Source organism: Blennius ocellaris (genome assembly GCF_963422515.1).
Source record: "Blennius ocellaris genome assembly, contig: SCAFFOLD_63, whole genome shotgun sequence".
Lineage (NCBI taxonomy): Eukaryota > Metazoa > Chordata > Actinopteri > Blenniiformes > Blenniidae > Blennius > Blennius ocellaris.
In genome coordinates this window covers 171,963-195,864 of record NW_027662083.1, presented here as the reverse complement: position 1 = coordinate 195,864, position 23,902 = coordinate 171,963, and the positions used below count along the sequence as shown (strand labels likewise).

The 23,902-nt window shown below is 48.0% G+C and overlaps 1 protein-coding gene across 1 annotated transcript in view; it reads left to right on the top strand.

Moving 5' to 3' along the window:
• pak4 (p21 protein (Cdc42/Rac)-activated kinase 4) overlaps window positions 1-23,902 on the top strand; it is a 43,178-nt gene that overhangs the window by 6,264 nt on the left and 13,012 nt on the right. The window contains 4 exon segments of the mRNA XM_080521233.1: window positions 20,438-20,665; window positions 21,649-21,854; window positions 21,943-22,156; window positions 23,254-23,487. Coding sequence (XP_080377359.1) covers window positions 20,465-20,665; window positions 21,649-21,854; window positions 21,943-22,156; window positions 23,254-23,487 — 855 coding nt within the window. The 5' untranslated portion in view covers window positions 20,438-20,464.

Sequence of the window (23,902 nt, the reverse complement as noted above, 5' to 3'; positions counted from 1 at the left end):
CAGGTGGTCGGGAGACGTAGTGGACATGTGATGGAGTTCAGAAACAGCTTGTTCTTCTTCCCCAATGACCGTCGTTCATAAGAAACGAGCGACTCTGCTGCTGAAACCTTGAAGTCAATCATTTCTGTTTCTGTTTTGTTTGTCTTCTTTAAAAACGACTCCTAAAACCGTCCTGAGGAGACGAATCGTCTTCGCCTCCCTTCACTGATTCTGAAGTCCGTCAGCCCGTCTATATGAGTCATAAAGCGATATTCTACCATGCTCTCTCTCTCCCACCGGTCGCCTCAAGCCACCTTGTTTGTTTTCCCAGGTTTCTCTGCATGTTTGGATTTGGGAGTTAAACAAACAAGCGAGCATCGGCTTCAGTCTGCCGGGTTTTCCGTCTGGGAGCTTTACTCTGGTTCTACTTTGTGCTGGCGGAGGTTTTTTTTTTTTTGAAGTCGGGCGGTGGTTTGGTGGCGTGACGATCCCTGTCCGACCTGCAGGCCGCCCCTCCTTCCAGCTCCAACTGGGAAGAGGAGGTGGTGGAGGTGTCCAGCAGGGGGCGGAGCTTCAGACGCCAAGGGGGTGTTGTTTTCCTTTGTTTGATGGGAGCTGACCCCCCCCCCAGACTCCTTCAGAGAGACAAACACAGCTGCTGTTCAGGTACCTGAACAAACGTCAGACAGCCCAGAGTGGAATCTCACATGCAGACACGGTGAAAGTACACGGTTAAGTAAAGTCAAGCTTCCATGGTTAGATGCTTAGAGAACGTATGGTGTGGAACGTAGAATGTAGAATCTCCCCAAACGCAAGTCCGAGCTGCAGCGGGAACGTCTGACGTAAACGACAAATAACCCACAACCGTCCAAATCGTTGCCTCAAGTGGCAACGACTCCTGGACGACTCCCGGAGAACGACTCCCGGAGAAGCAGCCGGTCAAAGAGGATTACGTTTTATTTGATGGCTCGTCAAAGAAATGTGCTTCCGTCTTAATGAAGTTCCCGCTGTTCTACAGTCCTGTCTGGCTTGTTGGAGGTGCGTGACTCCGGTGATGGACTCGTCTCTTGATCGTGAGGTCTGAAGAACCTCCTCCCCTTCGTTTTCTTCTGGCCTCTTCGGGATCCGGACGCCCTGCTGAGGTGGATGAACAGAAAATCTCTCGTCTCTCTGCCAGTGGCGGGTTTCACAGAATGAGACGGCCTGAAAACCAAGATTTGGGTGGAGTTACGAGACCAGAATGTAGACGGGGGGGGGGGGGGGGGGGGGCACAGAGGTCGACGCTAAAGCACCAGATCAGTAAAGAAAACACAGTAGAGGGTACATGAACTGTGAGAAGGCTGGAATCTGACTTCTACTGGTTTTCTGTTCCCTACAAGTCATTAATCTGAGTTTACGGTGCAACATCTTAAAGTCCCAGTGAAATGAAGATTCACCTCCAAAACACTCTGGTGACTCTTCTAGGAACATTTTCCTGCTAACTGCCTGAAGGGTAAAATGTTGAAACGCGGCAATCTGCGAGAAAATAGCCGATAGTCGAAACACGTCTGTCGTCGTTCCAGTTCTAGTAAAGAAATATCTAAGAGGGAAACAAGCCAATATAAACACAACAGATCGAGATCTGCACAACTCGTGACGTCACACATAGGCTCCGCCCACAATGGCCCCCGAAGGAGAAGGATTCCCCGACTTCGTCGGCTGGAGATTCAGAATTCAAATTAACTTTGTTATGCGACAACAGTGGTGGGGCAGAGTCGGAGGAACCTTACAAGTAGAACCCCAACTATCGTTTTTTGCAAAGTAGTGTTTTGCATTTCACTGGGACTTTAACAGTTTTCTGAGTATTTTGCTTCTTTTTTTTTTTAGACGATTCTTAACAAACGTTGATCTGGTCAACACAGGAAGTTGTAACCAGGAACGTCCCAGATCGTATCACATATTTGAATTCTTTCCCTGTAACAAAACTAAAAGGCTGGACTCTTTGGTAAGAACCTGAAATCCTCTCTGGAATGAGAATTATTGGCAACCGACGTCAACACGTCAGTCCAGTGCCGGCTCAGAAGCACTGAATTAAAAATAACAGGCTCAGGGTTTGACGCCTTTGAACCCTGTAAAGTGGGTTTCAGGCCTGTGAACAGTTAAATAAGCTTTTCATTTATTAAAGATGGCAAAAGTTCAACGGAGGTTGATTAACAGATTTATGCAAAAAAAAGTTGAAAAAAATATTTAGCCGATATATTTTTACAGGAGTCAAAGTTCGTGGATGAAAACAGCCACGAACGAAAGGAAGTATTTTTGAAAATCTGATGCTGCACAAAAACTAAATATGCTTCAAAGTCAGTTCCATTACTAATCTTTGGCACATCCAAGACTGTAATATCATGTAAAAAAAATAATAAAAAATCCAATATCCGATCACATTTTACATTGAAAATGAGTAATTTTGTGTGTATTTTTACCCATATCAGTGCCTTTATCTTCTAAATGGGTATTTAAAGGGTTCATTTAGAAAAAAAATTATAAAATATTTGGTAGTTTTGATCAGGACGGAAGTTGATTAACAGATTCATGCAAAAAAAAATTATAGAAATATTTATCTTATATATTTTTACCAATATCCGATCACATTTTACATGGAAAAGAGGTAATTTTGTGTTTTTCCCTCCCAAAACCAGTGACTTCATCTTCTAAATGGGCATTTAAAGGGTTAATTAATTAATTTTGTTTTAATATTTGGGAGTTTTGATCAGGACTGAGGTTGATTTACAGATTTATGCAAAAAAAAGTTGAAAAAAATATTCTTCTGATGTAATTTTACGGCTGTAAAGTTCGTGGATGAAAACAGCCACGAACGCCACCAAAGGGAGTTTTTTTGAACGCCACACAAGGGTTAAATAAGCTTTTCATTTATTAAAGATGTCAAAAGTCTCAGCGAGCAGTGCTGCAGCTCCATGCATGTTTACGGAGTAATAAAGTAAAAAAACACCTGGAATTTACTCTGAAACTCGAGATCCGATAGTTCCTTTAGGGAGTTTTACTACATTGTTGATTTGTTTTGGTCTGTTAATCAAAGTGGGTGTTGACATGGAGACGTTTACGACCTCGTTTTAAATGTGATCAATACAACAAACCCCAGCCGATCGATGGTCCGTCCCACATCCGTCCCACATCCGTCCCTTCTCGTGTCATAAAGACGACCAAATACAAACGTTCTCACGTCCGTTTGTTCACGTGAACTTAGACTTTAATGTACGTTGTCCATAGATTCTCAGCATTTGTTGATCAAAGTGACACATAGAGTGATCCTTATATATATAATTTAAAATACTTTCTTCTTCTCTGTGATCACAGTGAGGAGTTTTGTTGTTGTTGTCTGTTCGTGCAGCCGTTTCACCCCCAGCGGAGACGTCAGGCTTAAATGGCTGTATTGTAACGGTGGCAGGGGACGAGAGGAGGGCAGCTCACTGTTTGTTTTAGTTCTGTCTCTCCCCCCCCCCCCCCTCTGGAATAATCTGGTGTAAACAGGCACAACATTCCTCGTCAGAATGACGTGAACCAGTTGAACCATTGCAACAGTGATTCTATCTTTTCATTCATAGTCTTGTTGATGAATAATAGAGTTATTGTGGGTCGGACTTTCTTTATTTTTGTTTATATACATGAGAACTAAAAGGTTTAGCAGAGACCCGGTGGTGTATGGCACCTCATCAGCCCGTATGGCTGTTTCATCATTACGTCAAATGAAAGTTACTGTACTTGATAGACGCGATCCACTTGCTTTGCTTTCATCTGCCTGCTTTGCTTTCATTCACCTGCTTTGCTTTCACGCCACCTGCTTTGCTTTCATTCACCTGCTTTGCTTTCACGCCACCTGCTTTGCTTTCATTCACCTGCTTTGCTTTGATTCACCTGCTTTGCTTTCACGCCACCTGCTTTGCTTTCACGCCACCTGCTTTGCTTTCATCCACCTGCTTTGCTTTCACGCCCCCTGCTTTGCGTTCATCCACTTGCTTTGCTTTCATCTGCCTGCTTTGCTTTCATTCACCTGCTTTGCTTTCACGCCACCTGCTTTGCTTTCACGCCACCTGCTTTGCTTTCACACCACCTGCTTTGCTTTCACGCCACCTGCTTTGCTTTCATCCACCTGCTTTGCTTTCACGCCCCCTGCTTTGCGTTCATCCACTTGCTTTGCTTTCATCCACCTGCTTTGCGTTCATCCACCTGCTTTGCTTTCACGCCACCTGCTTTGCGTTTATCCACCTGCTTTGCTTTCATCCACCTGCTTTGCTTTCACGCCACCTGCTTTGCGTTCATCCACCTGCTTTGCTTTCATCCACCTGCTTTGCTTTCACGCCCCCTGCTTTGCGTTCATCCACCTGCTTTGCTTTCATCCACCTGCTTTGCTTTCATCCACCTGCTTTGCTTTCACGCCACCTGCTTTGCTTTCATACACCTGCTTTGCTTTCATCCACCTGCTTTGCTTTCATCCACCTGCTTTGCTTTCACGCCACCTGCTTTGCTTTCATCCACCTGCTTTGCGTTCATCCACCTGCTTTGCTTTCACGCCACCTGCTTTGCTTTCATCCACCTGCTTTGCTTTCACGCCACCTGCTTTGCTTTCATCCACCTGCTTTGCTTTCACGCCACCTGCTTTGTTTTCATCCACCTGCTTTGCTTTCATGTCACCATGTTGCAAAGCAAACGGTTTTTCCAGCTGGAATTGTTTTGGTGAACGAGGAAGTGTGGTGCTGACGGCTTGATAAGGCGGTGGTGTGTTTATGATGTGCAGTCACTACCTCCCCACCTGCTGCAGGTCCTTCCTGTTTTCTGCCACGCGGCTGGAAAAGCCCGGTGCAGCGGGGGGGCAGGGTCGTTTCCTCCCCATGCCGTGTTCAGTGTGAGTCACGCCGGCCGTCTGTCTCGCAGACGGTTCTGGGATCAGATGATGAGATGAAGGGGCCTCGCTAATGAGAGGGCAGATCGGTGTGGCGGTGGTTCATCACCGCCACAACATCACATCATCGATGCGTTACAGCAGTGTTTTTCAACCTTCTTTTAGCCAAGGCACACTTTTTTGTTTGAAAAATCTGGAGTCACACCACCACCTGAAAATGTTAGAATTTAAACTCTGTAGCCTCTATTAACAATATAAAGTCTTTCTCATCAAAGTTTTATCAACAGGAATCAAATAAATACAGAAAAAAGTATTTCCCAATTTCTTTTTTTAATTTTGACTCCCTCAGTGTGAAACCTGGACCTGATGGATGAAGAGCTGAGATCCTGGTTTTCAAAAACTTCTCCATCACTGTCACTGACACAGTACTTTGATACAAGATGGGAGCAGGAGGTGGAGATGAACCACACTGACGTCTGTCACTTTACATTTCACCTGCAACGTTCTGTGCTGCCCTCTAGTGGTGAAGAGTATTTTTACATGATTACTCGGCTGTGAGAACAAATGTTTTTTTAGAAAAAAATGTGAAATTGGATAATTTCCCACGGCTCACCTGGCTAGATCTCGCGGAAACACCAGTGTGCCGTGGCGCAGTGGTTGAAAAACACTGGTTTAAACAACAACAAACAAACAACCCCAGCAGCAGTTATGTCATGATGTAATGACGTCGCCCCCCCTCCCCCCGCCCCGAGCCCCACGTCTCCCAATTATTGACCTGGAACCATGTTCAGAAAGCACTTTTTTTTAAAGTTTTCTGATGTTTGCTCGGGGATTACTTCGACAACAAAATGTGCTGGTACACAAGTTGGCTGTGATCTGAAAGCCCCGGAATCAACATGTTGGAGCAGCGCCGTCAGGACCATCGATTCTGACATTCCTTTGCGCCACCTCACGGGGCTTGCAGCGATCTCTTCTGGCTCGTTACCAGACCTCCTGCCAGAACCTATCCGGTGTACGATTTCCCCCCCCCGAGGGTCTTCTATCAGATTTGTTCCTGAAACTCTTCTGCTGGTTTAGTCCCAGTCGCCCTGGTTGTCAATTAGGCCGCAACAGACGTGGATGTCTCATTGGATGGTGTATTACAAACTGTTAAAGTCCCAGTGAAATGTAAAACACTACTTTGCAAAAACCGATAGTTGGGGTACTACTGATAAGGTTCCTCCGACTCTGCCCCTCCACTGTTGTCACATAACAAAGTTATTTTAATTTTGAATCTCCAGCCGAGGAAGTCGGGGGAATCCTTCTCCTTCGTGGGCCATTGTGGGCGGAGCCTATGTGTGACATCACGAGTTGTGCAGATCTCGATCTGTTGTGTTCATATTGGCTTGTTTCCCTCTTAAACATCCAAGTTTTAACAGTGTTTTGAAGTTATAGTTGGCGTTTTATGAGCCTTGATGAAAGATTGAGCCTGGAAGAGACCGAGAGAGGAGGAAAGGAGCAGGGGCGGCGGGAGCGGCTAGCTCGGGTGGCTAGCGGGAGCTGCTAGTTCGGGCGGCTAATATACGACCAAGTAACACCTGGACTCATCTTCGGTGATTCCAGTCAGAAAAGCTCTTGGACGTGTTGGATCCAGGAAGCCGGTCGTTCTGCCAAAAGTCAGAACTCAAAGCCTCAAAGGTGAAAACTGCTGAGGCGAGGAGACGAGGACGAATGGAGGACGAAGCGTCTTCTGCTTCCTCAAACATGTTCCAGACGGGGTCACCGATGGCAGAACCACCTTCTGTGTCTTCTTCATCAATCACTGGGTTTGAAATGACCATGATGATGAAATCTGGTTCAATTCAGCCTCTTCGTGGTCAAAACTCTGATCCTCCATAATGTAAACACAACTTGGGCGTGTGCACAACTCGTGATGTCACTCTGTTATTGTCAGAAGCTCCGCCCAGCAGAGGAAATAGCGCCGTTTATCGGCTATTTTCTCGCAGATTGCTGTGTTTTAACATTTTACCCTTCGGGGCAGTTAGCATGAAAAATGACCCTAGAAGCGACAGCCAGTGTTTTGGAGGTCGAATCTTCATTTCACTGGGACTTTAAGATGTTATTGTTCAGCTATTTGCATGAAGCCATGGATTATTTATAGCATCTCCGCGTAATCTTGGTTGTCGTCAAACATCGTCAACATCAACTATGTGTTGCAGCCATAGTTCTTCTTTATGTTTCAGGCCACGTTTACACGTACCTGGGTATTTAAAAAAAAAACAACCCAGATATTTCTCTGCCTTTGGGCCTTTAACATTTAAACATAAACGACTCGCCACAAATGAGGATTCCTAAGAAATCCCACACACGGTGGAGATTTAGTAAAACTCTGTCTGTCTAAAGGGGCGCAGGCGGATATTTATGTCAGAATTGATGACGCTGTGTTTTTTTCCTGGATTCTGATTGGCTTCACGCTTCTGGCTACACTGCCCCCTAGAGGTGTGGCGTGGTCATCGCAGCTCTGAACCAGTTGAAATATGCAGTTTTAGTAAAAACCCAGTTCCATGTCAACATGTGGAGTTAAAAAAAACAGGTACATTTAACTAGTTTGCTCATTTTGCATTAACGTGTCAGGCTTGTTTGTTTTTTTCCCACTTTCAGCGTGAAATAGCTTCTTTTCTTCCCTTTCTATCTGGAATCGGAATCTGTGACTTTCTGTCAGGCTGAATACAGACACTTTTGCTGGACTGTGAACTTTTTGTCAGCGAGTCTTGTTTCTCCTCATCCTGTGGGAACGCCCGCCCCTGTCGCTACATTTCTCTAATTCTTTTCTCAACAACGCCTTATTGATCTGGCGGGTGTCTGCTGAGCTTCTTCCGCTAATGTGGAGTGCTTCTTGGCGTGTAGAGCGCTTGTGTGTGCGTGCGCGCGTGTGTGTGTAAATGTGCTGAAGTGTGTGTCGGCCAGCCGGTGTGCTTTCTCTCTGCTGTCGTTATCGCTGACCTTCCCCACATTCCACAACCTGCCTCTGGACCCCGCCCTCATTGGCCGCCGCGCCGCCTTGCTTTGTTTGAACCCGGCCTCTTGGGATTGGCTGGTCCGTCACGTCCCTGCGCTCTGATTGGCCCAGCAGATCGGTTCCCGCTGTGTTTTTTTTTTGTTTTTTTTTACTCTCACTTGAATGTCAACAGGCCCTTTTCTACGGTGGCCCAGAAGGGCCCACAATACAACACAACAACAAAAGCCACAACACAACACAACGAAACGTCACAATGTAAGGGCGCAGCGCTTGGAGAGCAGTCGCTGTTTCCGGGGGACCATATTTTCTGACGGACTAAATATCTGGCCCCATGGCTGTGGGGGTGCTACTCCCAACCGTTTGAGAGACGAGGTGCGGGGCGAACGTCGGATCCCCGTATCGCAGTTTCACCAACGTAGTCGGTCTCAATGAAGTGTTTACGATCCAATCAAGACCACCAGGAACCTCACAAGTAGAACCTCCCTCGTCTTTACAGCTTCCGTCGCCGTTTTGTTCCCAATAAAGAAGGAAGCCCGTGATGACGCCACTGGGGGTCAAACCAGGGGGCTTCAGGCTTCAACCGAAACAATTTCAGATTCGCACTCAAATGGATTCCAAGAAAGGCTCAAGAAAAATCTTCACAATCAAAGAAATTCTTTAGAAAAAGGTTTGACGGATCCATCGTTTTTGGTCACTTGTTTGAATCACATTTACAGAAATCCTCAAACAAACCCCCCCCCCTGAATTGAATCCTGGATCCCTTCATGAGAACAATTGAAGGGAACGTGTGGTTTCTCAGTGTTTTTATGGAACTGGAAACTCCCAAACTTGGCTGTTGGGAGTTTCTCCCATTTATTTGTTCCTCCACGATTACTCTTGTTCTGCTTGCATTTATCCAGGGTTCCCCGTTGTTCTGGTTCATTTTTTTGACCTTTTGTTTTGTCGTTTGCCCCTTTGCTGTGTGTGTGTGTGTGTGTGTGTTTCTCCTCCGTCTGGTGACGGATGTGTTCACATTAGCAGGCAGGCTGGGTATTTCACGGCGGCCTGTTTTTATCAGACTGTCCTGAAGAGCTCCAATTTGAGCCTCGCTGTCGGAGCTTGTTTTGCCAGAGTGACTAAACTTCAGTAACGGAACCCCAAAACAAACACTTTGAATTGAATTCTGGTTCTGATTTCAATGAACTCCGATCACTCAGCTAATGCTAATAGTGTCAAATGTGGATTATTGAGCTGCAGCTCTAGATTATTTCAACGCCCCCGGACCCTCAACCCCCCCAGTCCATCCTCTTCTTCTTCTTCCTTTGGGGTTTAACGGCAGTTTGCCCCCTTAAAGGTGTACTACCGCCACCTGCTGGTTCCATTTATCTACGCTGTTTACCATGTAGATAAAACACTTGATGCCTCGCGGTGCCGCCTGTGACGGGCCTCCAGCGCCGCCATCTTGGGTGGGTCGCCTGCTGGAGCTAAACATGAAGCTCCCAGGCTAGAAAATCCACAAAAACGTTTGTAGCTCGCTTGCTAGGCCACGTAGCAGCACAAGAAATACCTCGTTTTAAAGCCGAGGAAAAGCTCTATCTCGTGCAAAAATTATTTGGGGGGGGGGGGGGGGGGGTGGTCTTTCGCGGAATAGAAGTTTCCCTCCACTTTAAAATGAGGTATTACTTGTGTTGCTACGTGGACTAGCAAGCGAGCTACCAATTCTAGCCTGGGATCTTTGTTTAGCTCCAGAGGGAGACCTCTCCAAGATGGCGGCGCCGGCGGCACGTCGCGTCAACAGGCGCTGACACGCTGCGCGGCACCTCGTCTTCATACCTATGGTTTCCTAACGCTCCCCTCGTCCCCGATCACTGTTTCCCTTCTTCTTCTTCTTCTCTTGTGTTTAACGGTAGTTGGTAAGTGTGTGGCGTTACACCACCGCCACCTGCTGGTGTCCAGCTCGTCATTACCGTTCCCACCGCTCAACACAAAAAAAGAAGGAAGAGAGCAAGAGAAGCCTCTGAAAACTGGTTCCCTTCAGAAAAATCTTCCCACTGGCTTTAGTTCCATGCAGCAGTGACGTCGTCGTTTATCGTCTTTCTCGTCGGGGGGGGGGGCGTTGTTTGTCCTCCGTCGCAGGGCAAGACAAACGACCACAAACATTCAACAACGAGGGACAATTCAGGGTCGCCTGTTAACCTCGCTTGCTTGTTCTTGGTCAGAGAAAGGAGCTGGACCTCCTGCTGTGACACTCAGAGTTCTACTTGTAGTCGCGATGTGCGTAAATATAAGTACACTTTGATCATTTCTAGACTTTCGTACACGCTCACTACACACTCCTCTGTGTGTGTGTGTGTGTGTGTGTGTGTGTGTGTGTGTGTGTGTGTGTGTGTGTGTGTGTGTGTGTGTGTGTGTGTGTGTGTGTGTGTGTGTGTGTGTGTGTGTGTGTGTGTGTGTGTGTGTGTGTGTGTGCTGTTGTGTTTTTCAATGTGCAGTTGTGTTTTTTCAATTTGCGTATGTGTTTAGCAATTTGTTGTTGTGGTTTGCACTTCAGAGCCACCGTAGTCGATGGCCCTGTGCTCGGACCCTCTCGCCCCCCCCCCCCCGCCTGCCTCTCTTTCCTCTTTCCCTCCCTGTGACATCACGATACTGGGCCGCGTGCTGCTGAAACCATAGGAATGCGTCACACTCTGCGCCTCCTGCGCTCCCTGCGCCTCCTGCGCCGCATCTTTCTACGGGATAACTTCTCCTCGGAAACTACTTTTTTTTTTTGATGTGGCGAGCTTTGGTTCCCTCGGTCGCCGCGGGATCAGGTGGAATGTAGAGAATGTAGAGAACGTAGAGCGTCTGAGCAGAACCTCGGCAGCAACGTGAGTCATTCTACCTGGAACCTCTCAATGTCTGGATCCTTCTTTTCTTTCTTTTGTTTTCATTCTCGGTATTTTTATTTTAGCACTTTGTGTCGCAGTTTTAAGTGTGTAAACTTGTGGTGCGGGGTTGTGGTCGCACTGCGCTCCGGGACCCGGCGAGTTAATCGGGTCACAATAACAACAACAACAACAACAACAACAACAAAACTGTTGTTTAAAAAAAATAAATCTTGCAGAGTGGGTTAACTGTGAGTCAGGGAGGAAGCATAATAAGTTTATTGTTTGTGGTGAGGAGGAGGAGGAGGAGCAGGAGGAGGAGGTGGAGGAGGGGAGGAGAAGGAGGAGGAGGAGGAGCAAGAGGAGGAGCAGGAGGAAGAGGAGGAGGAGGGGGAGAAGGAGGAGCAAGAGGAGGAAGAGGAGGAGGAGGAGGGGAGGAGCAGGAGGAGGAGGAGGAGCAGGAGGAGGAGGAGGAGCAGCAGGAGGAGGAGGTGGGGTGAGGGATGAAGGCCCCCACAAATGGTAATCGTCCTGGTTCTGGTGGTAATCGTCCTGGTTCTGATGGTAATCATCCTGGTTCTGGTGGTAATCGTCCTGGTTCTGATGGTAATCATCCTGGTTCTGATGGTAATCGTCCTGGTTCTGGTGGTAATAGTCCTGGTTCTGGTGGTAATCGTCCTGGTTCTGATGGTAATCATCCTGGTTCTGGTGGTAATCGTCCTGGTTCTGATGGTAATCATCCTGGTTCTGATGGTAATCGTCCTGGTTCTGATGGTAATCATCCTGGTTCTGGTGGTAATCGTCCTGGTTCTGATGGTAATCGTCCTGGTTCTGATGGTAATCATCCTGGTTCTGATGGTAATCATCCTGGTTCTGATGGTAATCGTCCTGGTTCTGATGGTAATCATCCTGGTTCTGGTGGTAATCGTCCTGGTTCTGATGGTAATCGTCCTGGTTCTGATGGTAATCATCCTGGTTCTGATGGTAATCATCCTGGTTCTGATGGTAATCGTCCTGGTTCTGATGGTAATCATCCTGGTTCTGATGGTAATCATCCTGGTTCTGGTGGTAATCATCCTGGTTCTGATGGTAATCGTCCTGGTTCTGATGGTAATCGTCCTGGTTCTGGTGGTAATCGTCCTGGTTCTGATGGTAATCATCCTGGTTCTGATGGTAATCGTCCTGGTTCTGATGGTAATCATCCTGGTTCTGGTGGTAATCATCCTGGTTCTGATGGTAATCGTCCTGGTTCTGATGGTAATCGTCCTGGTTCTGGTGGTAATCGTCCTGGTTCTGATGGTAATCGTCCTGGTTCTGATGGTAATCATCCTGGTTCTGATGGTAATCATCCTGGTTCTGATGGTAATCGTCCTGGTTCTGATGGTAATCATCCTGGTTCTGGTGGTAATCGTCCTGGTTCTGATGGTAATCGTCCTGGTTCTGATGGTAATCATCCTGGTTCTGATGGTAATCGTCCTGGTTCTGGTGGTAATCGTCCTGGTTCTGATGGTAATCGTCCTGGTTCTGATGGTAATCATCCTGGTTCTGATGGTAATCATCCTGGTTCTGATGGTAATCGTCCTGGTTCTGGTGGTAATCGTCCTGGTTCTGATGGTAATCGTCCTGGTTCTGATGGTAATCGTCCTGGTTCTGATGGTAATCGTCCTGGTTCTGATGGTAATAGTCCTGGTTCTGGTGGTAATCGTTCTGGTTCTGGTGGTAATCGTCCTGGTTCTGATGGTAATCATCCTGGTTCTGATGGTAATCGTCCTGGTTCTGATGGTAATCATCCTGGTTCTGATGGTAATCGTCCTGGTTCTGGTGGTAATCGTCCTGGTTCTGATGGTAATCGTCCTGGTTCTGATGGTAATCATCCTGGTTCTGATGGTAATCGTCCTGGTTCTGATGGTAATCGTCCTGGTTCTGGTGGTAATCGTCCTGGTTCTGGTGGTAATCGTCCTGGTTCTGGTGGTAATCGTCCTGGTTCTGATGGTAATCATCCTGGTTCTGGTGGTAATCGTCCTGGTTCTGGTGGTAATTGTCCTGGTTCTGATAGTAATCATCCTGGTTCTGGTGGTAATCGTCCTGGTTCTGATGGTAATCATCCTGGTTCTGGTGGTAATCATCCTGGTTCTGATGGTAATCATCCTGGTTCTGGTGGTAATCATCCTGGTTCTGGTGGTAATCGTCCTGGTTCTGGTGGTAATCGTCCTGGTTCTGGTGGTAATCGTCCTGGTTCTGGTGGTAATCATCCTGGTTCTGGTGGTAATCATCCTGGTTCTGATGGTAATCATCCTGGTTCTGATGGTAATCATCCTGGTTCTGGTGGTAATCATCCTGGTTCTGGTGGTAATCGTCCTGGTTCTGGTGGTAATCGTCCTGGTTCTGATGGTAATCATCCTGGTTCTGGTGGTAATCATCCTGGTTCTGATGGTAATCATCCTGGTTCTGGTGGTAATCGTCCTGGTTCTGGTGGTAATCGTCCTGGTTCTGGTGGTAATCGTCCTGGTTCTGGTGGTAATCGTCCTGGTTCTGGTGGTAATCATCCTGGTTCTGGTGGTAATCGTCCTGGTTCTGGTGGTAATCATCCTGGTTCTGATGGTAATCGTCCTGGTTCTGGTGGTAATCATCCTGGTTCTGATGGTAATCATCCTGGTTCTGGTGGTAATCGTCCTGGTTCTGATGGTAATCATCCTGGTTCTGGTGGTAATCGTCCTGGTTCTGATGGTAATCGTCCTGGTTCTGATGGTAATCATCCTGGTTCTGGTGGTAATCGTCCTGGTTCTGATGGTAATCATCCTGGTTCTGGTGGTAATCGTCCTGGTTCTGATGGTAATCATCCTGGTTCTGGTGGTAATCGTCCTGGTTCTGATGGTAATCATCCTGGTTCTGGTGGTAATCATCCTGGTTCTGATGGTAATCGTCCTGGTTCTGGTGGTAATCGTCCTGGTTCTGGTGGTAATCGTCCTGGTTCTGGTGGTAATCATCCTGGTTCTGATGGTAATCGTCCTGGTTCTGGTGGTAATCGTCCTGGTTCTGGTGGTAATCGTCCTGGTTCTGGTGGTAATCGTCCTGGTTCTGATGGTAATCGTCCTGGTTCTGATAGTAATCGTCCTGGTTCTGGTGGTAATCGGCCTGGTTCTGGTGGTAATGGTCCTGGTTCTGGTGGTAATCGTTCTGGTTCTGGTGGTAATCGTCCTGGTTCTGGTGGTAATCGTCCTGGTTCTGGTGGTAATAGTCCTGGTTCTGGTGGTAATAGTCCTGGTTCTGGTGGTAATGGTCCTGGTTCTGGAGCCTGTATGCACAAGGTCTGTTGCTGAATTCACACTGTATTCTGTATTCTTTGAAGTAGTTGTTAACATATCATAAACACACAAAGTACTTTTTTGTGTAGACATCAAAGTGCTTAGATTCGTAGCCCTGGACCTGGACTACCGCCTCCCCTCAAAGCCACCACCCACGCAGGAAAATGACAACTGCAGCCAGTTTGAGTTGTGGACGTTTGTCTCCGATGTGTCGTCAGAACCTCTCTGAAGATAACTCGTCTTTACATTCGTACAAACACGTATTTCCAGCATTTAAATTTCACGCACCGTCCCTGGTTTGGTTGTCTCGGCGTCACGGAAACTCGTGAAGGTTCCCGAGGAGTTTTGTCACAGGATCCTGTTTGTTCACTTACACAGAACCAGTGGAAGTAATGAGTTACTCTAATATAACTTATTACTGTTTCCACTGCCGACGCATTACTATTTCAAAACCAGTAATCAGATTTAATTTACTTATCCAAGCCACCGTGTGCTACTATTGTAGCGTTACTATTGTAACGTTACTATTGTAGCGTCACTATTGTAGCGTCACTATTGTAGCGTCACTATTGTAGCGTCACTATTGTAGCGTCACTATTGTAGCGATACTATTGTAGCGTCTCTATTGTAGCGTCACTATTGTAGCGTCACTATTGTAGCATTACTATTGTAGCATTACTATTGTAGCGTCACTATTGTAGCGATACCATTGTAGCGATACCATTGTAGCGATACTATTGTAGCAATACTATTGTAGATTACTATTGTAATACTATATACTATTGTAAAGCCGCTACGTTACCAAGTACAACAGACATGGATTATCCTTTCTCCTCCAATCAGACACACACACACACACACACACACACACACACACACACACACACACACACACACACACGATCTTTGTCCTGAGATCCCCTCCATCCTTGATTACAGCAGCGAGAGGTGGGCTTTGATTGGGAGGGTGGGGGGGACACAGCCGGCTGGAACTCTGGTGACGTTGGTGTGTGTGTGTGTGTGTGTGTGTGTGTGTGTGTGTGTGTGTGTGTGTGTGTGTGTGTGTGTGTGTGTGTGTGTGTGTGTGTGTGTGTGTGTGTGTGTGTGTGTGTGTGTGTGTGTGTGTGTGTGTGTGTGTGTGTGTGTGTTGGAGCTCCATCGGTGCTGGTGGAGCCTCACTGGAACTCCTGTGCAACATGAGGACGGCTTCACTCGGCACATTGCTTTGATCTTCGAAACCTGCGCATTCACGCCAGACTTCAAAGGGGAACGGCGAGGCTTCTTCTTCTGTGGTGTCTTCCTCCTTCTTCTGTGTCACTTTTATCTGAATCCAGTTGGAGGAGGGCTGAAGACGACCCCAGCAAGAACAAGAGTACACTTTGAACAGCTTCACCGGTCCATCACAAGGAAACAGAGGATTATACACACTCGGTATCACACTACGGTACTTTCACAGCACGGCTGTGTGTTTGATTCATTGAGACGTGGGAACCTTTAAAGAGGAAATTGATGTTGCTGTCAGGGAGAGGAAGCGCCTGTCGGCCTCGCACAGCGGTTCTAGATTTATGGTGACCGGGGTGGGGGGGTCAGTTGAGGCCCCGGGACCGTCTGTGTTCTGGCTGTACACCTGCTGAAGACGTCACGCTGCGGTCTGAACTCCCTCCTCACTGGTATAGCGGATATTTTAATAAAGAATGTCAAGTAGTGTGAAACGGTAAAACAAATGCAACACAGTTTAGATTTTATTTGCTTTTAAAGTTTATTTCCTCAAATCCAGCTTCTCTTTGATCCTCCTCCATTTGAATATCGGATCCTAGGAGCTAAATCCAGAATCTGCTGTGTCTGTGTGAGCTGGACTGGCTCCGCCCATCTATGGGAAGAGGAGGAAGTACTTCCTCTCGTGGCGCCACGTGCCAGAGCAGAGCTGCCTGATTTGTGGGAGGAGTCAAAGGGGGAGGAGCCTACCTTGATTGTAATTGGCTGAACCCCCGATGACATCATATAGGCTTTGATTTCTGATCGGCTGCTTGGAGCGACACACTTTTTAAAACCTGGAACAAACCTTCTACACTTCTGGAGCGTCGTTCCAGATGTGGAGACGGTCAGTACTGCTGGAGGAGACGGTCAGTACTGCTGGAGGAGACGGTCAGTACTGCTGGAGGAGATAGTCAGTACTGCTGGAGGAGATGGTCAGTACTGCTAGAGGAGACGGTCAGTACTGCTGGAGGAGATGGTCAGTACTGCTAGAGGAGACGGTCAGTACTGCTGGAGGAGATGGTCAGTACTGCTAGAGGAGATGGTCAGTACTGCTGGAGGAGATGGTCAGTACTGCTAGAGGAGATGGTCAGTACTGCTGGAGGAGATGGTCAGTACTGCTAGAGGAGATGGTCAGTACTGCTGGAGGAGATGGTCAGTACTGCTGGAGGAGATGGTCAGTACTGCTAGAGGAGATGGTCAGTACTGCTAGAGGAGATGGTCAGTACTGCTAGAGGAGATGGTCAGTACTGCTGGAGGAGATGGTCAGTACTGCTAGAGGAGACGGTCAGTACTGCTGGAGGAGACGGTCAGTACTGCTGGAGGAGACGGTCAGTACTGCTGGAGGAGACGGTCAGTACTGCTGGAGGAGATGGTCAGTACTGCTGGAGGAGATGGTCAGTACTGCTGGAGGAGATGGTCAGTACTGCTGGAGGAGATGGTCAGTACTGCTGGAGGAGATGGTCAGTACTGCTAGAGGAGATGGTCAGTACTGCTGGAGGAGACGGTCAGTACTGCTGGAGGAGATGGTCAGTACTGCTGGAGGAGATGGTCAGTACTGCTGGAGGAGATGGTCAGTACTGCTAGAGGAGATGGTCAGTACTGCTGGAGGAGATGGTCAGTACTGCTAGAGGAGATGGTCAGTACTGCTGGAGGAGATGGTCAGTACTGCTAGAGGAGATGGTCAGTACTGCTGGAGGAGATGGTCAGTACTGCTAGAGGAGATGGTCAGTACTGCTGGAGGAGATGGTCAGTACTGCTGGAGGAGATGGTCAGTACTGCTGGAGGAGATGGTCAGTACTGCTAGAGGAGATGGTCAGTACTGCTAGAGGAGATGGTCAGTACTGCTGGAGGAGATGGTCAGTACTGCTGGAGGAGATGGTCAGTACTGCTGGAGGAGACGGTCAGTACTGCTGGAGGAGACGGTCAGTACTGCTGGAGGAGACGGTCAGTACTGCTGGAGGAGACGGTCAGTACTGCTGGAGGAGATGGTCAGTACTGCTAGAGGAGATGGTCAGTACTGCTGGAGGAGACGGTCAGTACTGCTGGAGGAGATGGTCAGTACTGCTGGAGGAGATGGTCAGTACTGCTGGAGGAGACGGTCAGTACTGCTGGAGGAGATGGTCAGTACTGCTGGAGGAGACGGTCAGTACTGCTGGAGGAGATGGTCAGTACTGCTGGAGGAGATGGTCAGTACTGCTGGAGGAGACGGTCAGTACTGCTGGAGGAGATGGTCAGTACTGCTGGAGGAGATGGTCAGTACTGCTGGAGGAGACGGTCAGTACTGCTGGAGGAGACGGTCAGTACTGCTGGAGGAGACGGTCAGTACTGCTGGAGGAGATGGTCAGTACTGCTGGAGGAGACGGTCAGTACTGCTGGAGGAGACGGTCAGTACTGCTGGAGGAGATGGTCAGTACTGCTAGAGGAGACGGTCAGTACTGCTGGAGGAGATGGTCAGTACTGCTGGAGGAGATGGTCAGTACTGCTGGAGGAGATGGTCAGTACTGCTGGAGGAGATGGTCAGTACTGCTGGAGGAGATGGTCAGTACTGCTGGAGGAGATGGTCAGTACTGCTGGAGGAGATGGTCAGTACTGCTGGAGAACCTTCAGGAAGTTAATTTTACACAATATGAGCCCTTTAAAGTTTCCCATTAATAAGATGTGTCAAACCCAGAGGAGTATTTTCGGTCAGGTGGTTAAAAACATCTGCTTTCTCTTTTCTTGATGCGTCTTCAACAGCTGCATCAGCTGGACGGCCACGTCAGTGGTTTTGCATTGTTACTGGACGAAGTAGCATTTCTGTTTAAAAAAAAAAAAAAAAAAAAAAGGAGCCACGAACCGGCTGATGTTTCTACAGGGATGAAATGGATAATAAAATATACAAGGGATATCTTATCTTTGTGGACTCTGTGGAGCTGGAGTTTACAAAGTACAAGAAAAAGAAAGTACAGCCACAACATACTTCACATAAAGATATTTGTATTTCCAGAGGACGTCGGCTTCCATCTGTCTCTTTTCAATTTACGCAGACTTCTACTTTTATGGTCTCACTGCAAACAAACACAAAGAGAATCTGAAATGATGAAAGAGGCCTCACGTTAATCTATTGCATAACTACAAGGATCCGTTTCTTTCCCTGCTGTGTTTCGCTGGTTGGATCATTTGTATTTCTGCAGCGTGGCTGCGTGTCTCGCACCGATGGAGCCACAGCGACTTGCATACCTGTGCTCACATGTCACATCATGTTAACCTCCTGCTTTCCAACAGTTGTGTTGGAAATAAATTCCGGAGAAGTCGAGCAGGATTTGTTTTTTGAGGTCGGCGTTTGCAGTTCAGCCCTCACGCGTATGAATCTTATCATTTCTTGGCCGCAGTAAAAGGTTGTTTCCCGCCCTCTGCGCGTTGCTGCAGGGCGGCTCGGTTCGTCTGCAAACACTCAGTGTTGGTCGCGCGCGGCAATGTTTAACCCTTCGCTAATTCGTACAGCCGGCATTAATCCCACCTCTCCTCAAGGCACTACTTTCTTGTCCCAGGCCGGCGTGAATAGGCTGCTCATGTTGAATCACTCCAGAGCTGTAGTTCTCTCTGATGTGGGAATAAAATCTCACTTGGTAACTGTGTGGAGTTTCCCCAGCTTTTATCTCCAGCTTCCCCAGCTTTTATCTCCAGTTTCCCCAGCTTTTATCTCGTTTCCCCAGCTTTTATCTCCAGTTGCCCCAGCTTTTATCTCGTTTCCCCAGCTTTTATCTCGAGCTTCCCCAGAGTTTCCCCAGCTTTTATCTCCAGTTTCCCCAGCTTTTATCTCCAGTTTCCCCAGAGTTTCCCCAGCTTTTATCTCAAGTTTCCCCAGCTTTTAGCTCGAGTTTCCCCAGCTTTTAGCTCGAGTTTCCCCAGCTTCTATCTCGTTTCCCCAGCTTTTAGCTTGAGTTTCCCCAGCTTTTATCTCGAGTTTCCCCAGCTTCTATCTCGTTTCCCCAGCTTTTATCTCGAGTTTCCCCAGCTTTTATCTCGAGTTTCCCCAGCTTCTATCTCGTTTCCCCAGCTTTTATCTCGAGTTTCCCCAGCTTTTATCTCGAGTTTCCCCAGAGTTTCCCCAGCTTTTATCTCAAGTTTCCCCAGCTTTTAGCTCGAGTTTCCCCAGCTTTTAGCTCGAGTTTCCCCAGCTTTTATCTCCAGTTTCCCCAGCTTTTATCTCCAGTTTCCCCAGAGTTTCCCCAGCTTTTATCTCAAGTTTCCCCAGCTTTTAGCTCGAGTTTCCCCAGCTTTTAGCTCGAGTTTCCCCAGCTTTTAGCTCGAGTTTCCCCAGCTTCTATCTCGTTTCCCCAGCTTTTAGCTTGAGTTTCCCCAGCTTTTATCTCGAGTTTCCCCAGCTTCTATCTCGTTTCCCCAGCTTTTATCTCGAGTTTCCCCAGCTTTTATCTCGAGTTTCCCCAGCTTCTATCTCGTTTCCCCAGCTTTTATTTCCAGTTTCCCCAGCTTTTATCTCCAGTTTCCCCAGCTTTTATCTCCAGTTTCCCCAGCTTTTTTCTCCAGTTTCCCCAGCTTTTATCTCCAGTTTCCCCAGCTTTTATCTCCAGTTTCCCCAGCTTTTATATACGATCTGTATCTGTAACCCGTATCTGTATAAACCAGGCCTTCAAAAACACCCGCTTCACCCAAAAAGTTCACATCATGATAGTTTGCTGGGCTGCTTGTGTTGTAATGATGCCTGTTGGAGCTGCTGTCCTGCAGTTTTTTGGGGGGGGGGGGGGGGGGGTGGAGACTCCAGCAGCTCCGTCCGTCAGTGACCTCCAGCCAAAGGTCACGGCTGCTCCGCTGCCACTCGGTGGTCTGAGGCCAGCCAGGCGCTTGTTGACCTTTATTGTAAATGTGACCGTGTCTCGGCTCTTTGTGACTCGGTTCGTCTCCAATTTCATGACTGCAGAATTAGTAGGTTGGTCAACCACAATGGCAACTCGCTCTCTGATTGGACAGAAGTCCTGACATGATGTCCAATGGATAGAAAGCTCCTTTCTTGAATTTTGGGAAATTGTTAATTGCCATTAATGGTGTGGAAATGATGAGACGTGACGAGCTGCATTATCTTCTCAGACCAGGTAGAATGAGATGGTCTCCTTGCAGTCCCACCCCCACCTCACCTTGGGTGTCTGTCTCCCCCCCCCAGGTCTGATGCTCGGCCCCGGCCGCCGTCATGTTCACCAAGAAGAAGAAATCACGCATCCAGATCTCGGCGCCGTCTAACTTCGAGCACCGCGTGCACACCGACTTCGACGAGCACGAGCAGAAGTTCGTGGGGTTGCCGCGGCAATGGCAGTCGCTCATCGAGGACACGGCCAAGCGGCCCAAGCCGTTCATCGACGCCACGGTCATCACCACCGTGGAGCCGCGGAAGGTAGGGGGAGGGGCAGGGAATGAACACGGGTTATTGAATCTGGTTCTGGTAGTAAGACTCTTACAGGTCTGACCCAGGATTCAAACTCTCGTTGGCATTTCTGTGCTTTTCCTGTAAAATTCTTTTGGCCGTCAGTTTTTACTTCATGCTTCATTTGCACTGTTATCACACAGTTACATGCATGTCTTTAATGTCTTTATCGTCCATCCAGCTGGTAGTGTATGAAAGCAGGTTACTCTTGAGGTACATCATCAGTCCGTCAGAGGACTGTTCGGTGAAAAACCTGCTAGAATGAGAGAAGAGAGGCAAACCCCAGTATCGAGAGCAATAATAGTCAAAACAACCAAGATTCTTGCGCAAGGGCAGAGAGTGAATTCACCTCACAGCTCGTTCATCGATCTGCAAAGTTCTTCCCTCCGTTGCCCGTTTTTATTCACACCGTTGAAGTAGACGGTTACTTTCTCATTCCGAGGTACAACAAAGCAAGGTTAACACTGGTTCTCAGGCCTGTTTGTGTGTAAGTACACTTCTATGTGAGCTGAGAAGGTAGGAATGCCCTAAGATAAGATATTCCTCTGAGACCTTGAAGACGTCTCAGAGCGGCGCAGTTTTAATAAATCTTCTCATGAGTACAAAGTACGACTCGTGGCCTTGCAAGTGTAAAGCAGCGAACAGTGATTAAAATAGACATGCATGAATCAACGATAACTTGCAAAATGTTAATTCCCATTATACCAGGTACTAATAATTAATATAAAGTACAAAGTTACTTATCAAGGATAAACACAGAGATGGCGGATTAATGTAGAAACGACTTGCTCTCAGGTTAGCTGGGTTTAGCTCCGGTAATGAAACTGTTGGAATAAACACGAAACAGGTGCTCTTTATACTCTAAAATACTCTGAATTAAGACGGAGGCATTGGCGTTTTCCTGTTGCGCCCTTTGATCTTTGGCCATTGATCTTTGGTTTCCACACCTCCAGACCATCGTACGAGGCAGCAAGCTGGGGTCGGACGGCTCCCTGACCTGGCTGCTGGACGAGTTCGACACCATGTCGGTGATCCGCTCCAACTCCCTGCGGCGAGGCAGCCCCCCCATCCAGCCCCGCAGGGACTCCAGCTCCTCGGGAGGGGGGGGGCAGGAGAACGGCGATCCCCATCACCACAGACACTACTCGCACTCCGACAGGTGGGCGGGGGGGGTTAAACCGGAGCCACGGGGGGGGGGGGGCGCCTCGTGTGCCGTCAGTCGTCTCAACCGATCTCTTGTGACCCAGAGACAGACCCAGACTAGACCACCAGGGGGCGGGGGGCGACCCGCGGCAGGGTCACCGCGGCCTGCGCCCTCCCCAGAGGGACGAGTTGATCCAGGGCCGGCCCCAGCAGCAGCCCCGAGGCCAGGAGCCCAGCAGGGTCAGCAGGGACCGACCGGGGTCTGGACCGCCGCCGCCGCCCCCCCACAGAGACCGAGACCATCGAGACCGAGACCAGGTAACGACGGAGGATCCGGTCCGGATCATGTCTGCAAGTACCGACTATTGTAAGGCCTTGATGACGCAATTATCAGGAACATAAACGGCAAAATCACAGTGAAGGAATGTGATGATATTGGTTTATTTTTTTTAAAACAACCTTTAGAATGATCTCAGTTAGTTTATAGGTGGTGGACAGTTCTGGTTTGTTACTGAACTCGTCTGTCTGCCGGAGCGTCGGCCTCGATAACGACCCGCCGTTCATTTCATCAGTCGCTGATTAAGAAAAAGAGCATTTGCTTGAATTTTGCCGTCAGACGACGTTGGGCTTCAGTGTGCAAAAGCATTTCCTCTTTATTTGCCGCCACTTAACAACAAATACAAACACTTTCATCTTAAACGACAGACACTAGAAGTGAGCCTTTAATAAAATAAAATGAATAAAGCAAACGCAGAGCAGATCATCGGGCGTTTCTTTGGAAAAATCTGGAAATTTGGAAAAACCACCACCCGAAAATGTTAAAATGTGAAACTCTGTAGCCTCTATTAACAATATAAAGTCATTTTCATCAATGCTTTATCAACAGGAATCCAGTAAATCCAGAAACAAAGTCCTTTTTTTAATAGTGCCTCCCTCAGTGTGAAACCTGGACCTGATGGATGAAGAGCTGAGATCCTGGTTTTCAAAAACTTCTCCATCACTGTCACTGACACAGTACTTTGATACAAGATGGTAGCAGGAGGTGGAGATGAACCACACTGACGTCTGTCACTTTACATTTCACCGGCAAAGTTCTGTGCTGCCCTCTAGTGGTGAAGAGTATTTATACATGATTACTCGGCTGTGAGAACAAATGTTTTTTTAGAACAAAATGCGAAATTGGATAATTTCCCACGGCTCACCTGACGAGATCTGGCGGAAACACCAGTGGTTGAAAACTGTTTTCCACGACATGAAAGAGAAAACACTGGCGGTCTGGTCTAAGACATTTTCTTGAGGATTTGTTCCATGTATGAATTCTGCTCCAGAGAGACGAAGACTTCAGGAAGGTCTGACTGTTCTACAGAACGACTCCCTCATCTGCCCCCCCCCCCCATCGCCTCCTCTGTCCTCAGGACCAGGTCGTCCGCAGGGACCAGCCCGGTGACCACAGGCCAAAGTCCAGCTACGTGTCCCGGGACGGCAGTCCCCAGTCCCCCCGGGACAAGAGGCCCCTGTCGGGACCCAACATCCGCACCCCCAACCTGCCCGTCACCGAGGGCGTGATGAAGACGGCGACGCAGAACACGCGGCCCTTCAACACCTACCCGAGGACGGACAGCGAGGGGGGACGCAGTCCCACGGGACAGGTAGGGCCTGTGGGGGGGGGGTCTTTTCACCTCGTCCTTCCTCCTCCAGATCACATTCTTGCTTCTGTCCTGGTTTTCTTCTGAAAGCTGCACGTGTACAGTTTGTGCACACTGTGTTTTCTCATCGACTCCGTTCAATTCAACTTTATTTACACAGCAGCAAATACAACACAGTCATTTTGAGCTGCTTTAAACGGAGAGAAACCAAACAAACCCACGTTTCTATGTTAGATTTAACTTTATTTCACCAGGTACAGTATGGAAGTAAAACTGCCGTCAGATTCTGAATTCGAATTTCTAACTTCAAGAACTTCCCTTCCCTTGATTGGACGTTGGGAGACAGATATCGATTGCTTCGTCCTGATGGCACAGCTGAATTTTTTCGCAGCTGAATTTTTTTTTTTTGCGGCTGAAT